The sequence below is a fragment of the Urocampus carinirostris genome, chromosome 7 (assembly GCF_059441175.1).
Source record: "Urocampus carinirostris isolate Australia breed hairy pipefish chromosome 7, RoL_Ucar_1.0, whole genome shotgun sequence".
In the NCBI taxonomy this organism is placed as follows: domain Eukaryota; kingdom Metazoa; phylum Chordata; class Actinopteri; order Syngnathiformes; family Syngnathidae; genus Urocampus; species Urocampus carinirostris.
Window position 1 is genome coordinate 16,264,839 of NC_142355.1, and position 17,586 is coordinate 16,282,424.

The window sequence follows — 17,586 nt, forward strand, 5'->3', positions numbered from 1 at the left end:
TCACACTAGTAATTGCCGATCTTTACCGATCAAACATTCATCAATGGTTTATATTCATCCCACGTGAGACATACAATGATTGTTAATTATTATTAAAGTGTCATGTTGACTATTAACTATTAGATGTATTTCTCTACCCACGTTTTGTTGGTTATCGAATAGTAAATCCCATAATGCATTGCGGTCGACGAGTTTTCTTGTATGTTTTGAAGCCTTGAAAACATGTGCAAAAGAGTTGCGTTACGAAACAAGTGATGATGCATTTAAACCTTCCATTGGGGTGTCTTAGTACCTTTGTTTCACGTGCCGTTGGAAAGACCGTCTTTGTGGGTGGTTGGGTGGACGATGATGTGGTTTCTGGTTTATTTAATTAATTAGCTTTGCGCAGTGGCAGTATCATAGCCCATGAGGTTTAACCAAGGCTGTAAAGCTAGGACCTTATCTTTGCCTTTAGCTAGGACCTTATCTTTGCTTTTGAATGATCTTTGATTTTTGCAACTCGGAGATGGCATAGGAGCTTGCTCTGTCCACTCCACGCAACGGCCCGGTATTGCAGTACCTCCGGGAACGGTGCATTCGCAATGATCGCGGCAAGGCTTGAGGGCCAGGACCTTAGCTTGGCCTTTTGGCTGAGAGTAAGTGTCCCGGCTCCTAGGCTTTGTAGCGTATTATGAACTGACCGATAACGGATAATGGATAATGATTTATGAACAAGCTAAATAACCCTTAAAACCCCTAAACCCCCCCCCCCCCCCCTAAACCGAGGCGTGATTATTGCTAGTTGAAAACTTTACCCAATACCCCGCCTTGACGACTTGTAAAAAGTCGGCAATGGCAATTTTTGACGGTCTCTACGGAGACAATTTTCACTGTAATAATAATCCTTCAAATATCTACTGCTTTATTCGCACTGTCAGGCGTTAAAGGGCGCACCCCTAAACGGTGTCCTTTCACAACACGTCTCCACTCCTTACTATCACCAACAAGAGCTCTACCTTCCATTATAATTAGACCTCTTTCCTGCAGTGCACTCATAACACCATCCATCCACGTCAATCCCAGTCTTCCTCTTGGTCTCCTTCCAATTACTTCTGCTCTGTAGATCCTCTTCAACATTCGCTCCTCATCCATCCTCTCCATGTGTCCAAACCAACCCAGTACTGTCATCAACACGCTTGCTCAGTTCCACGACTACTCCAGTTCTGTCTCTCACAATTTCATTTCTGAATCTATCCAATCTTGTCACTCCTAACATAGTCCTCAAACACTTCATCTCAAAAACATTCAATTTCCTTCTTAAATCTGCGTTCACTAGTTTGTACTCATCCTACGTCAGACATATTGCGTCAATTGATTATCTTTAAATTGGCTTGTTGACTAGTACTCACTGTTATATCAATAATAACGTAAGTATACCAGGTACTCCTAATTTAAATGATCAACTAGTCATTAGAGAGGCTTGTACTCATCCTAAGTGAGAGATATTGTGACTGTTGATTATCTTTAAATTGGCTTGTTGACTAGTACTCACTGTTATATCAATAATAACGTAAGTATACCAGGTACTCCTAAGATGAATAAAGTGAGGTTTAACTTACTTTCGGAAGATGGGCTTCAAGAGTTAGGCGCCTTCCTCCTCCGTGGTAAAAAGTGGCCAAAAAAAGCGATCCAACCATTTTCTCAACCGCATAAATCTTTCTTATTCCACTTTCATTTTTAAAGAAACTGCTCGCCTCTTCTTCACACTTTACACCAACCATATTAAATGGATGCATAAGATATTGAACAATAAAAATGTCAAAGTTCTTAGCGCACAAGAGACACAGTACGCTTATGTTTACACACGAACTAGGAAGTAGAAGCCGGATTTCTTCTTCAGGGTGGATGCTGGGTAATCTCTCAGAGCGCCAAGCGGCGGAAAGAAGCACTACAGTACTGTCCTGTACTTGGTAAAAGGTGCACACTATACAAAATCTAACTTATAGCAATATCCGAATATTTTTCGACATCCCGAACAAAATGTTCGTATGTACCGTTGCTCGTAACTCGAATGTTCGGAAGTAGGGGAGCGTCTGTACAGCAAATACGGTCATCCACAGCTAAATACTGTATTAATTTACAAAGGGTAAACTGAGCAATTCTGGAGAAAACAATAGTGTTAGCAGAATATTTCATGAAGCAAAAAGTCACATCAATTGTTAGAATCATTATTACGATACCTTCCCTTAATTCTTACCATCGGTAGCCTGTTTTGGGTATGTTTCACCCCATCATGGAAGTTGATTAACTGAAACTAGAAAGCTGTTCAGCAAAGGCCCATTTTTATAAATATGATTTTTTTTTCCCTAGGAAGGAGTGCTTCCATATTTGTAAATTACAATCAGGGTTGGGTAGGGTTACTTTAACTTGATTAAAGACACTAAATACAATTACTAAATTTTGTGCAGGCTTGGGGAGTAACGGAATACATGGAACGGCAAAAATGATGTTGGCAAGCTGTTTGGATTTGTTTTCATTTTGTTTCTGTCGCATTTTATGTTAGTTTTGCCGGAGATCAAAGAGATCAAAGCCAGGAGAGAAAGCTTACCACGCGTTGTGAGTCATAATTTTATTCATATTTAGTTTCTTTTGTCTTTTATTAGCATTTTTGGTATCGGAGTAATCCAAAAGTGATTGAAAGTAAACAAGTTAAAGTAATCCTACCCAACCCTGGTTACAATACTGATGAGATTATAGGATACGACCAAATAAGTGTTGGTTGTAGAATTATTTTCGTCATCTGTGGCTAGATGAGCAAAATCTCTCATCTCTCATCAGCTGCACCGCTTATCCTCAGTAGGGTCGCGGGGATGCTGGAGCCCATCCCAGCAATCATCGGGCAATGGGCAGGGGACACCCTGGACTGGTTGCCAGCCAATCGCAGTAGATGAGCAAAATACTTTTCACAAGTTGCTTGGAATGAGATTTTATTGGTTAAGTTTTACTTACATCAATTAAGTATTTTTGGTTAATGGCTGTATTCCCTCCAATTATTTTAGGAGTATTAAGTCATCAGATAAGTGGACAATGCCGTCCGCCTCACGTGCGTGAATCAAACTTTAGTGTCCGTTTGTCTTTGTTGTTCTGGATAGATAGAAAACGTTTTTCTTTGCATAACTCTATTTCTTGACCTTCGACACCCTAACCGAAGCGATATAGAATGGAATTTACTTTTATTGTCATTCTTTGTAACCATGCACACAGAACGAAATGTCGATACACCTGTCCCGTACAGTTAAACTGTAACGAGCCGATGAGGCCGCAGTCAAACAGGGCGCCGCCATTTTAGACCCAACTGCTGTGTTGGGAGTCATTAGGTGACCAAATCCCCCAATTCCAACCCTTAATGCCGAGCGCCAAGCAGGGAGGCAATAAGTACCAATGTTGTAAGTCTAAGGTATGACTCGGCTGAGGCTTGAACCAGAGACCTCCCAGTCTCGGAGGGGCGCCCTACCATCTAGGCTACCGAGCTGGTAATTGATATTATCTGCATTTATATAGCGCTTTTCAGGTCAAGACTTCCCAAAGCGCTTTACAGTATGGTTCACATTTCCCAATAGCAGCCGTGCAGCCATGTAAGGCGCTAACCTGCTTATTGGGGGCATTAGGGGTTCAGTGTCTTACCCAAGGACACTTCGACATGTGACACGGAGGAGCCGGGATTCGAACTGCAATCTCTGGCGATCCCTCTACCTCCTGAGCCACTGCCGATATGTGAAGCGTTTTGATATTGTGTCTATGTATTGCCTTATTTTCCAATTACAGTGGATTTCATATTTTCCACAAATGAGTCACTAAATCATTTTCCAAATGATTCATCCATCCAGTAGGTAGTGCAGTAATGTGGACACTGCACTGATACTTGCTTACATTCCTAAAGTCTGTCAAGTGAAGCACACTGGAGGCTCAAGTATCAAGTGCCAAATATAGACCAGAATGAATCAGCTCACACCAGTCACGACAAACAGGGAAGTTCGGACAACACGATACACTGAAAGGGCAAAACGTAGTTCCTTTACTTTTCAGTCATCATTTTCCATCTGAAATGAACCTAAGAGATTATTTCGAGAATTTGTTTGCGTGGATAAGCGTGTGGTTGAAATATGTTCTTGGAAGACTTAGCAGTGTTTTTCCCAGAATTGGTTCTTTGAGAAGAGGTGTCCCCCAGCGGAGCGAATCACACCGTGACGACACAGATGAATGGAAAAACAACAGTGCACTTCGCACGTATGACCTGGGCAAAGGAAGTGTGGTCACGGTACAAACCAGTACGCACACATTCCGCGTGAGTAGGGTAAACGATCACATTTGTTTATGTTTTTATTTCCTACGGTTGCAAAAAAATTGTGGCATGGGTGGATTATAAACAGACGTAATCCAGGATGAGACATTCAAAACAAACTAGTTGGTGCATTTTATAAAAATAAGGGATGTTAATTTTTTTTATTTTTCAGGCTGATATCAGTACACCCCAACACCAAGTGCGAATACCATTAGTTCGTTCGATAGTTACATATTTTATGTTATTTTTTTAATATTGCTGAGTATTTTGGACACTGGCAAAGGAGATTGTGTAGAATCGGTTCGTTATTTCGACTATTATTCCCCAATGTTCTTCATTGTTTGGAATACTATGCACTGTTTACATTATTGTCACTCTCGACCAATAATGTTGCTATTCTTTGATACCCACACCCTTTAAGGTAGATCTGCTTCAGGAACCTAGGAGACTTAATTAGAAGGGATCGGGGGAAGGAAGACCTCTAGATCAGAATTTTCATAGCTTGAGAATTTGTGTCCGGTCCAGTCTTAGAAAATCATTGCTGCCTTCTTTCTTTATTTTGATTATCTACCAAACTATGAAATTAGAAATGTTTCTTTTTAAATTACATATTTTGTTTATAACATGCAATATAGTTCATTAAAAAAAGTGCATCTGGTATTCAAGGGCACAAAACTACCATTTTTTAAAATCAGCTTTTTAATAACTTTCTTTTAATCTATTTTTTTGCAGTCTGGAACTGCAAGCACAATAGAAAAAGTACATGTAAAATTCTGGAAAAAAATAAAAATGACCGTAAAAAAATGAATAAAATCTCCCAAAATAACCTGGAAGATATTACCAGAAAATACTGTTGTTTTTGGTCTTTAGTATTATTTTTTAAACGCATTGAACTGTGCTGGCTGTTATCAGTATTGATAGCTGTCGCAAGTACAAATACTCTGAAAATGTACCAAGGAGGGATGGGCTTCACCAGGCTGTATATTGCCCAAGACACACCACAGGAAATGGTGCCCCTACCACTCCAGTGGTTAAGGGATCCAACCAACCAACACTGATAGTTGACCTACTAGACTCAGAGACAGTTTCTTCCCCACAGCCATTACCACCCTAAACAGACACCGCACAAAAAAACTGAAAACTGTTGCAAAAAACTACCCCACACGAATGTAAAATGGTACTCACGTACATGCTGTCTGCACTATGTTTGTTCACTGCTCAAAACAGACACAGCACAAAAAAAAAACTGAAAACTTGTGCCAACACTACCTCATACGAATATAATGGTACTAATGTCTATGTTCTTGCACATGTCGACTGCACTACGTTTACTGCTCACCTTGCACAATGTCTGACCATTTCCTTTTTTCTGCACTATGTTGTCTATGTTTGCACCAATGCATATGCTGACTATTTTTTTGCACTATGATGACTTTGCACCAAATGCAATATTGCACAACCCTTACAATACCAACGGTATCACGACAACACTGTATGTAACATCCCACATGCCGTCATTTCTTGTGTAAATACCATGTAAATTATAACTATAGCCTTATCCCCCTTGTTTTATAACCTTATCTTCTCTGTTCCTTTATCTTCTTGGCTCATACCTCACTGTGAATGTGTAAAACTGGAGTGTCATGCCCAATTTCGTTGTCACAATATGTTAACCCATTTTGTAACAATGACAATAAAGGTATATTCTATTCTATTCTATTCTAAGCCTGCATACCCAATAGCTGTTATCTGTCCTCGCCTCCCCTTCAAAACTTTCTCAAAGACGAGTGCAAAATGATAGTGACAGGAAAGCTCATGAGTCTGTTGCTGGTGGTTGAAAGTAACATTCACAATTTCTTTTCCTGTTTACCATATAAGTTACATATCATTGTGTGCCCCAAAAATATAACCTCAACCGCTTAACGTCCAAGCAGGCCAACTTGGGGAGGCTTTCCGAGTGCAGCGAGTACTTTCGTGCCTTGGCCCAGTCCAGGATGAGGGAGGCTTCCGAGAACCTGGTCCACCTAGAACATGTATCGTCATCTGTTTTTCGCCGTTTGCTGGAGTTTTACTTCCACCACACTTTTGAGGCACCTAAGGAAGAGGAGCTAGGGCTGCACATACAGGTAGGCGTCGGTTTATAAAGTTGTTTAGAATCAATATTTGTCCATGTTGCACTTGCAAAGATTTCCCATTTTCATTAAGTTTCAGTCAGCAGTACTTAATAAACTGCACCCTACCCCAGTTTTTTTTACAATTCATATTAGCTTAAATCGTCTTTATCTGTCAATGGTAGGGAATGGGTTAATTCTGATGCATGATTGTTTTATTTTAAGCACTGTAAATTAGCAGTTATGTTATGGTTTTTATTACAGAATATTCCGAGCACAAACAAGGCCAATGGTTGTAAAATCAGAAGTGCGCAGTCAAAATGGCTGACAGTTTCCTTTAAACTGGGAGGGCGGGGCTTGACAAAAACAAAACCTAAAGTAGAGAGGTATTGCAAAATGCTACCTTACAATGGCCATTTGTCTAAACTGGTTCTGGCAAGTATAGATTTTTTTTTTTGGTTTGAACAAATTTATTGACACTAAAAACAGAAAACAATCATGACAATCTCAACAGCAATTAAGCACATTCACAATATTATATTCCAATATTACGTTTTTAACAGCAAACACAAAGTGAGGTTTGAACAAACCTTCTCGAAAATCCAACATATTCACAATTTCATTATATAACATCTTTGTTAGTGTCAATAGATCCGTCCAGGCCAAAGTCGATTGTCCTCGGTCTGAACAAATCCACTGACACCAACAGCAGCAAAACACAGCCATCAAGCATATTCACAATTTTTTTATATTTGACAATATGACGTGACGATATGACGTTTTAACATTTTTTCCTGACATTTCCAACATCAATTAAACAATTTCAGAGTTATTTTCTTTTAACAGTAGTTAACCAGCGTGTAAAAGGCAATACTATTGTGCAAGGGCATAGCTCTGCCATCCCACCCTCCCAAGCAGCATTCTTCCAGTCCTCTGTGTGGGTCCTTTCCCTTCTGCGTGGGTCCTCTCCCTTCTGGGTTCCACAACCCAGGCCGTTGCTGCCGGGACTCCCACAGTGTAGCTCCGGCTCCCCCCTCCGGGTGGGTGCAGACAATGTTCAAGGCCAACCTCTGATTTTGGAATAAAACTGTACTGAGACTATCCATCCATCCATTATCTGCAACGCTTATCCTCAGTAGGGTCACGGGGGTGCTGGGGCCAATCCCAGCCATCTTCGGGCAGTGGGCAGGGGACGACCTGAACTGGTTGCCAGCCAGTCGCAGGGCTCACAGAACCGGACAACTCACTCGTTCATTCACACCTAGGGACAATTTGGACCGGCCAATTAACCTGACATGCATGTTTTTGGGATGTGGGAGGAAACCGGAGTGCCCGGAGTAAACCCACACAAGCACAGGGAGAACATAAAAACTCCACACAGGAAGGTTCAATCTCATGACCTCAGAACTGTGCAGACGCACTAATCACTCAGCCTTTGGCAGAATAATAACTAAATTAAAAGTGTATCAAGAAGTCAAATAATTATAAATAATGAAGTTGATTATTAATGACTAAATAAATGGAAAAAGTAATAATAGACTGAAGTATTAGAGATGTTATGAATGAAAAAAATCATACTGTTGGATTAGGCCTCTCGGATATTAAATAGAATACTTAAGCTCAGCATTTAGGTTGCTGTGACCTGTCCTTGCTGGACGTGTCTAAAACCACTCTTGCACACATTCTCTAGTTTGAACCAGTTTAGACCCATCGGTCTTACATTGGCACGATGGTAAGGCTGAGTCACCCCACCTCCTCTGTAGGTGGGCGGCTACGACAGTATAAGACTAGACAATATTTTAGATGAGACGGACTTCTTCTGCGTCATGTTAAAAAGGGTTCCATAGCTGTGTATTCAGTCTTTGTGCCAGCCAGTAAATAATAAAATAATTTTATACAGTCTATACAGTATTTTTTCTAGTATAGTAAGCATTTAATATAAAGGAACCAGGCTGAGGTTTAGGCCAAACCTTGCAATACAATGATTACTATAAATGCAGTGACCTATTTCAATTTTCCCTTAACGTCTACAGCTGTCAGTGGCGGTGAAGGAATTATTTGTAAAACAAATTAAACGAACAAGAAAACAGGCAAACATGATGTGTTTTGTTGGTGGAGGTCAGCAGCTACCTCCTGGCCAAGGCTTTCCTCTCACGGTGTCTGTCCGTGCTAAGTGATGAACTGAAGCCTGAGAGGTGTTTGTACTACTTGAATCTGGCTCGAGAGATCTGCTGCGTTGAACTGAAGAGCACTGTGTGCGCTTATCTCAGCAAGAACCTGCTGGAGCTGCCTCACATCATCAGGTATCAGAGCTCCTCATTTTGAGATCTTTTGTGACCCTTAACCCCCTTTTGCAACCCTCCTTATAATGAAGGTCTCTCAGCAACCAAGAAAAAGAGGAGCTCATCTTGCTGAGGACACAAGGAAATCCCCGTCTCTGTAGTCTTCGGAAGGAGAACCTGATGTCCTGGAAAGATCCGGAGACGGAACGTGCCCGGCACGTTTTCACCGACGAGAACGGAACGTGGCGTACTATGGCGGTGTTCCCATTCCGGGCAGACAAGTGGTGCTTCACAGCCGTGGTGCTGTATAACTACTTGTACATCATGGGAGGCTACAGAACCCTTGTGAAGAAGCGATGGAACTTCAAAATAGCCTCGTATAGGTACAATCCTTTGACTCGGGAATGGAAAGCTGTGGCTCCACTTATTAAGGTAAGATGAAAAAAGTTGTTTAGCTGCTTTGGTTGGTTAAGATAAATGATAATCACTATGACCTTGATTCTACATTGAACCATGCAATAAGTCCAAACGTTTTGAACTAAAGAAATTCCGTTTGGTTGGCTTTGTTATGGTGATCATCAGCACAGAAGGCACTTCAGCGCAGTAGCCTGCCAGGGTCGCATCTACGCAGTAGGCGGTTGGTACCTGGACTCCCTGGTCAGTCCGGACTCCTGCACGGCTTTGTTCACAGCTGTGGAGTGCTACGATCCATGGGAGGACACATGGAGGTTTGTCAGTCAAAATAATGCTAGGACATTGCCATAAAAATGTAAAATGGATGGAAGGGTATTTCATGCTATGCTGTTCTAAGCTTCAGAGCACTACGTAAAAGTCAAGGATTACCTTGATGCGTTATTGTATCATACACCAGGAATAAATGTGTATTTGTTTTCACTGTACGTGAAATTGCCTTGCACTTTATTTTATTTTAGTCAAGTAAAGGATAGAAAGAAAATGATGGTGCCTTAATAATATTGGCTTCTTTCATTTGATGTTCATGAAATGGGGACTAGGCAGCACGGCGGCGCGGTGGTTAGCGCGTGTGCGGTACAGTTCTGGGGTCAAATCCAGCTACCAACCTCTCTGTGTGGAGTTTGCATGTTCTCCCCGTGCTTGTGTAACAACCTTCAATCATGCGCGACACAAGGTTTCACAGTCACTCGGTTTATTGCCTGCATTCAGTAAACAAAACAATACAAAAGTCAGGGCATCTGTTCATGACTGCAATAATCTTCAGCGCGATGCAAATTAGCTGAAGCTACGGCAAGCAGACAACATGCGAGCACATTAATAGTGAAACTTTAATAATAACAATGAACATAACTCCCACGTACCTGCATTCAGTAAACAAAACAATACAAAAGTCAGGGCATCTGTACACGACTGCAATAATCTAAAACATTAAAGATACAAAAAACGGGTCATCACTCAACAGGCTGCACCTTGTGGCGTGTTTGCATCAAAACATGTTGCATCATCGTTTCAAGCTGTATTACTTTACTTCTTATTTAGTGTTTTTTTAATATACATCATTTAGCACAACTTATATATCTTTATATACAAAAATAATTTGTGAAAGCAGCTCCTATATCTAGCAAAATGTGCATTTTTTTATCCAACTGATATTGGGCACAACTTACCTTCAGCGCGATGCAAATTAGCTGAAGCTACGGCAAGCGCTGAAGCCCATAAAGTGCCAAACGAAAAAGACAGTCGCAGACGCCCATGACTTAACAATTGAATGAGGTACCGGAATATTAACAGTAATACAACAAAAACACAGATGTTGTGAGAATTCAAAATCACATTAAAAACAATGAAATTTCAACTCTGTTACACTTGCGTGGGTTTCCTCCGGGCACTCCGGTGTCCTCCCACATTCCAAAAACATGCATGTCAGGTTAATTGGCCGGTCAAAATTGTCCCGAGGTGTGAATGAGCGAGCGAATTGTCTGTCCCTGTGTGCCCTGCGACTGGCTGGCAACCAGTTCAGGGTGTCCCCTGCCCACTGCCCGGAGATGGCTGGGATGGGCTCCAGCACCCCCGCGACCCTACTGAGGATAAGCGCTGCAGATAATGGATAGATGGATGGGTAATGAGGACTTTAAATATCAAGGAATTTTGTCTTGTGTGCCTGTTGAAAATGAAAGATTGACTAACAGAGCCTTAAGAAAATATTGCTTTATTCATCTGATCATATGGGAATATATAGGTTAAACTGATTTTTACTAATAATTTTATAACAAAATGACCAGGGGTCTTCAAGTAGCTAAAATACCAATTGTTCTGATTTTGAAAAGAAAACATGAAATACTACCGCCCTCTGGCTTCAGAAAGTTGCCATACATAATTATTTAAGTCACTGCCCGACTTCATGTGCTATCCACATGTGTAAAGTACGTGAAAAAATATATGTATGGGTGTGGGTTTATCCTTTAACTACTTAAGTCGTAGGGGCACCATTTCCTGTGGGGTGTCTTGGGCAAGTACAGCCTGGGGGCGCCCATGCCTCAACTCCTATCTTATTTTTCCTCTTATTTTGGAATGTTGTTCCTGCTAAATGTCATAGCACTAGTTTTTAATCACACAGTTGTTCTGATGCACTTACAACCCAGGCATTAGTCCAAGCCCTACCTTGTAAATATGTTAACATATGTTTCACTATTTATCCTAACATTCTTTTTATCTTATTTTTCATCTTTTAAGTCTTCATTACGTCCTTGAGTGGTGCGTTTTATCTTGCTGGGCACAATGCTTTTTGGGGAGACAATTCTCATTCTAATATATTGTACTTTATCATATTTGTATCATATACAAGTAAATATGTATTTGTGTGTGTGTGTTTATGCAGAATTTTATAATCTTATTTGTTTTCATGCATGCAATTTTAACTTGTTTCAGGTTTGTCTCGTCGCTCCCACTCACGGATTTTCAGTTTACTGTTTCGCTTTCTCACGACGTGCCTCTGGCCACCAGTTTCGGACACTGTCTCTATGTCCTCGGCAGCATCCAGAGGACTGGAGAGAAACTGTTGCTCCAGTACGACACCAGGCAAGGTAGGAGCTCATAAATGGAAGAAAATGGCAAAATTGACCCTAATATTTTTGACTGGTAATACCTGGCAGATTCATGGAGTGAGTTGCTTCCCACGCTCACCAGGGCAGACGCAGACCTTCCAGCTCTGTATTCCCTTTTGGGTGCTTCTGACGAGTTAATAGTAATTGGAGGGAACAACTTGCACAATGTGGTCACGTCATTTGGCGTCCAGTCACAAAAATGGGGAAAGGTAAGGTCTCACTTGTATGGGGCAAAGTCTGGGCCATAATTCAGGATTGGCTCTCACACTTACACCTGAAATACTCTCATACGTAAGAGTGAACGGAAATGCATTTGAAAAGCGTACACACATACTGGTCAACTATTTGGTTTCATAAAATTTAGTCAAAAACACTCCCTTACACCACATGGTCTCACAAACAAATGCCATAAGCTTACACACAAGCTGGTGAAATGTTTTACCTTTCTTTTTGAAAGCAAACATGTTACCAGTGTGGGTAAAAGCATTTGAAACTGATAATGAGTACATTTCAGCATCATATTTGCATGCATCTCAGTACTGTGAGCGAACATGTCTCACTTAAGTGAATGAGCGCTTATGGCCTGTGGGAAAGCTTTTGACATGTGTTTATGAGACCATTAGAGTACAGCATGTGAGCGATTTTATGAAAGAAATGTTTGACCAGAGGGCGGCACAGCGGACAGGTGCTTAGTGTGCAGCCCCATGGTGCGGAGGTCCAGGGATCGATTCCAGCTACTGCAGGGTTTGCATGTTCTCCCCGTGCCTGTTTAAGTTTCTTCCGGGCCCTCCGGTTTCCTCTCACATTCCCAAAAACTTGCATGTCAGGTTAATTGGCCGGTCCAAATTGTCCATAGGTGTGAATGAACGAGTGAGTTGTCTGTCTCTGTGTTCCCTGCGACCGGCTGGCAACCAGTTCAGCATGTCCCCTGCCCACTGCCCGAAGACAGCTGGATTGGGCTCCAGCACCCCAGCGACCCTACTGGGGATAAGCGGTGCAGATAATGGATGGATGGAGGGATGGATGTTTGACCAGTATGTTTGAAAGCATTTGGCCAATATGAGTGTTTTGAAGTGTGTTCCCTTTCACTCTTATGTACGAGAGCATTCTCATGCATTTTCATTCATGTTGTTGCAATGATAAACCTGGATACGATGACTCATTTGTTCATTGGTTTGCACAACATACAATTTTTAACTTGATTTAATCCTCTTCTATACTGTTACTATAAAACGAACAAATGTAAGATTTTCAATATACCCGTGTGTAGTGATGTGCATTGAAGTTGGTTGTCCTACATCCATTTTAATGAAAAGCCCATGAAACAAGAATAAATTACTGGGTGGCATGACTTGCCGTTAGCTTGCTAATACTATCACCACTTCTATTGTTTGGTGTGCACCCAATAAAAATCCTTGGTGTTACTATTGCCCTCTTCCAAGAGGCAAGAGAATTGCGTGCCTTACTGTGCCTGTAGATGCTCAGCAGTCATATGTACTTCTCCTTTTGAATAAAAACATCCTTTTTTTTTAAAAAAAGTGCACGATGATTATGACGTCCAGACAAGCTTGGGCAATGACCATGATTCCAAGCACCAGCAATATTTTACAGTCCTTAACTCAGTGGTGTCAAACTCAATTTAACTCGGGGGCCACACGATAGAACAAACTTTCTGTCGAGGGCCGGACTAGTAGATTAAAGAGAAAGAAAAAGCGAGATAAAGAAATAAGAGAAAGAGGGAGGGAAAAGGAGAGAGGGCGGGACAAAGAAAGAAAAAGAGAGAGAGGGAGAGAGCGTGAGAAACAAAAGATGAAAAGTCGTGAGAGACGGGGAAAAGAAATTGAGAGGAAGAAAGAAATAGAAACAGAAAGACAGAAGGGGAGAAAAGAGAAAAAACAGTGCGAAGGGTATGAAGAGAGAAAGAGAAAAAGGAAAAAAGGAAGGTAGGGCAAAAGAGGTTAAAAGACACAGAGAGAGAAAAAGACAAAGGGCAACAAAGAGAAAAAGAGAGACACAGAGAGTGAAAGAGACAGAGTGGGAGAAAAGGGGTGGAAAAGAAAGAAAGAGAGAGAGAGAGAGAGAGAGAGAGAGAGAGAGAGAGAGAGAGAGAGAGAGAGAGAGAGAGAGAGAGAGAGAGAGAGAGAGAGAGAGAGAGAGAGAGAGAGAGAGAGAGAGAGAGAGAGAGAGAGAGAGAGAGAGAGAAAGAAATACAAGTCCAGTGTCTTAGTGAGAAGCACCTGGCTTTGGCAACATCAAGTTGACATGGTTTGAACAAATTTATTGACACTAAAAACAGAAAACAATCATGACAATCTCAACAGCAATTAAGCACATTCACAATATTATATTCCAATATTACGTTTTTAACAGCAAACACAAAGTGAGGTTTGAACAAACCTTCTCGAAAATCAAACATATTCACAATTTCATTATATAACATCTTTGTTAGTGTCAATAGATCCGTCCAGGCCAAAGTCGATTGTCCTCGGTCTGAACAAATCCACTGACACCAACAGCAGCAAAACACAGCCATCAAGCATATTCACAATTTTTTTATATTTGACAATATGACGTGACGATATGACGTTTTAACATTTTTTCCTGACATTTTCAACATCAATTAAACAATTTCAGAGTTATTTTCTTTTAACAGTAGTTAACCAGCGTATAAAAGGCAATACTATTGTGCAAGGGCATAGCTCTGCCATCCCACCCTCCCAAGCAGCATTCTTCCAGTCCTCTGCGTGGGTCCTCTCCCTTCTGGGTTCCACAACCCAGGCCGTTGCTGCCGGGACTCCCACAGTGTAGCTCCGGCTCCCCCCTCCGGGTGGGTGCAGACGAGTCTTCTTTATGGCTGCGTCCTAGGCCCGCCGGCCGCAGATTGTATGGTATCTGCAGCCATTTGGAGCACAGTCACAGGGGGGATCTGCCTACACCTCCATACCAGCAGGTTTCTGGGGGTCCAGATGGCGTCCTTGATGGCGGCGAGAGTGAGCCAGTCCCTGGCAAAGTCGTTCCGAGGCCTCCTCGACCGACTCACCCCGTAAAGCACGTACTGTGCATCAGGGACCTCTCCTGCTGGCAAATCCGGGAACTTTCCTAGTTGTTCGGCCATTGTTATTTCAACCTGCAGCTCATTTTTCTCTTGCGCTTCTCTGAGTGATGTCTCGCAGGCCGGATTCAATCCCTTAGCGGGCCTGATCTGGCCCGCGGGCTGCCTGCTTGACACATGTGCCTTGACTGTTTTGAGCCTGCCCCCATTTTAAATAGTACAAAAACCGAGTATTGTCATCAAATATTAAATTGGTTTTAAAAATTCAAACAATGCATGACATTGTGTTCTGTCATATGGCTAGCTCATGCACATCTGACCACCGGCCATTATCATTGAGGGCTAGCATCAAATTTGTTCTCTGATTTGTCGTAAAAAAAACCCAATCCAGTCTGTACACCCCATTTGAGACTTCTTGTGATTAAGGGCCATACAAATAAACATGACTTGACTTGACTGTAGAAATGTAATCCTCTTTTATGGGAAAAAGGTCCATGCGTTGAAAGAAAAGAATATTGGATTTCTATTGTTTGGGAATGAAATCATAATTGTTGTTTTCACTATCACCCTCTGCCACGAAGCAAAAAACTTGCATGGCTAGCTCTGAATATGCAGACACCCACCACAGTAGTACATTGATTACTAATTGTATTAATAATATTCATAATATTATGTAAAAATATTTTGTTTTTCAATTTCTTCAGTTCTGGGTCTTAAGTCAATTATGATTCCTAATATGATTTTTTTGTGGTGTCATCAAGAGTCCATTAGACTAATTGTATAGTATTTTTGAAAAAATAAATTTTGATTTTTCATTTCATCTTACCGCGATGCCTTCATTTCCTTTTTTCAGGTGCACAGTGTGCAGAAAATGGCATTTGCAGGGCAAGGGGCGCTTTTGGGATCGCAGGTCGTGATACCGACTGTTGAGCACAACAGTGTGGTGAAGATGGACTTGCAGACGCTCTCTATGAAGGTCCTCACTCCTCTGCCCATCTCTGTCTGCTATGAAGCTGTGTTTTATCTTCATTTCTGATATTGCACCTATGCTCAAGGTGTCATATTGGTCGTTTTTGTAATACACATTCTGGGACTGATGATGTTGTAAATCTGGAGGTCGCTGGTTCGCGCCTCGGCCGAGTCATACCGAAGACTTATAACATTGGTAAAATGGCGGCGCCCTCTGTTGGCTGCGGCTGCATCGGCTCGCTACAACGGGTCAGGTGTATCGACATTTCGTTCTGTGTACATTGTTACAAAGAATGACAATACAAAGGATATTATTATTATTATTATTATTATTAAATCACAAAATGGCCAAGAGTCAAAAAGATGCTTCATGTTACAAGTAACAGCAGTGATTTAAAAAAAATACTGTATTTACTGCGCAACAGGATTCACAGGATTATAAGGCACTACCCTCAATAATGATAGTCTTGTCTCATATATTTTTTATATATGTATTTTGGGGGTACCTCTAGCAGTAAGATGGCAGACAATCAGGTCAGCTCCCTCTAGGGGAAGCTCGTGGTATGTAAAATAGATGGCAGTTAGTATGATACTTCAGGTATTCTTGCTTGTTATTAAAATCTGTACTGTTTTTTATGTGATTACATTGTTTTATTATAATGTTGTTGGGTTTTTTATTACAAAACTTGTACTAGAAACGGAGCTTCAAGCATGTTTTTGAGTCAATGGATGCCAAGTGGAAGTTCACATGTTCATTCGCCTGCCAAAACAGCAATAATTTGCCCTTGCAAATGTAGTCTGATTATTCAGTTCTATTTTTTTGTCTGTTTTTGTTTGGCTTAGAAGGGTTTTTGTTTTTTAGACCTATGGTTTATTTTGTGATTATTGTGTATGCGTGTGTGTGCATTCATGGTCTTTGATATAAATCATCATAGAAGCGTCAGCATTTCAGCGTATTTTTTTACTTCTAGCTGACTCAAGTAGTTCGGAAACCAGCAGAGGTGAAAAGCAAATGTAGCAGTGGGATATCAGACTCCATTCTCATTAACTATGCATTTTGGTATTTTTCTTGAAGCTGTTATCTTCAGATATCGGTATCAGCATTAGTTAGGACTGATTTTAACAACACTGATTTGTTTTTGCCAGAACCTATGAATGCACTTGATTTGACGGACTCGTAACGGGTCAAAAAATATCTACCATAACAGAACGTGATGAGTTTGTTGTTGCTTTTCAAAACTGTTCCTATTGTTTTCCTATTGTGTTATGTTGAAGGCGAAGAGGACATTCTGATATCTCGTTGCGTGTTCTTTTACTGGACCAGACCGAGTAGGCCGACTTTGAAAAAATAGAGGTGTAGAACAATGCAGTTGAGGACATTTATTACAACGTTTCAAAATAAAGACAAATTCAGAGTGCATTTGTTTTCCAATCGGTGGGAAGCACATCTCCCACCAAGAAAGGCATCCAAATTTGTTTTGGCCCCTCTCTTAAAGGAGAAAGGCGTGGATTATGCAAAACGTAAAAATGAAACCCTAACAAACTCTCCTAAAAACTCACAACCTAAAAGAAGGGATCTCAATTGAACAAGAGAACTTTGTTAAAACTGCAATCAGCTGTATTTTGAAGGTTGTTTGATAAGATAAGGCTGACACATCGGAAGACCTTTGCTGGGAAAGTACTGATACTGTCACGGAGCGGGAAACAGGAAAGGACCCATTCGTGGAGACGTACTCACAATTTATTGGGGGAAGAGGAGGAGGGCGCACAATCG

General features: G+C 41.2%; 1 protein-coding gene and 2 pseudogenes across 1 annotated transcript; all 3 read left to right on the forward strand.

Annotated features, from left to right (window-relative positions):
- Positions 1 to 435: 435 nt before the first annotated feature.
- On the forward strand, positions 436 to 581 carry LOC148362474 (U2 spliceosomal RNA; annotated as a pseudogene).
- A 121-nt stretch (positions 582 to 702) lies between these two features.
- On the forward strand, positions 703 to 860 carry LOC148362475 (U4 spliceosomal RNA; annotated as a pseudogene).
- A 3,190-nt stretch (positions 861 to 4,050) lies between these two features.
- Positions 4,051 to 16,546, forward strand: LOC148362476 (kelch repeat and BTB domain-containing protein 11). The gene is made up of 8 exons (XM_088339284.1): positions 4,051 to 4,324; positions 6,256 to 6,447; positions 8,551 to 8,735; positions 8,807 to 9,146; positions 9,297 to 9,442; positions 11,616 to 11,770; positions 11,840 to 12,000; positions 15,697 to 16,546. The coding sequence occupies exons 1-8, from the start codon at positions 4,085 to 4,087 to the stop codon at positions 15,877 to 15,879; spliced, it is 1,602 nt and encodes a 533-aa protein (XP_088195410.1). The 5' UTR covers positions 4,051 to 4,084; the 3' UTR covers positions 15,880 to 16,546.
- The last annotated feature ends 1,040 nt before the right edge of the window (positions 16,547 to 17,586 follow it).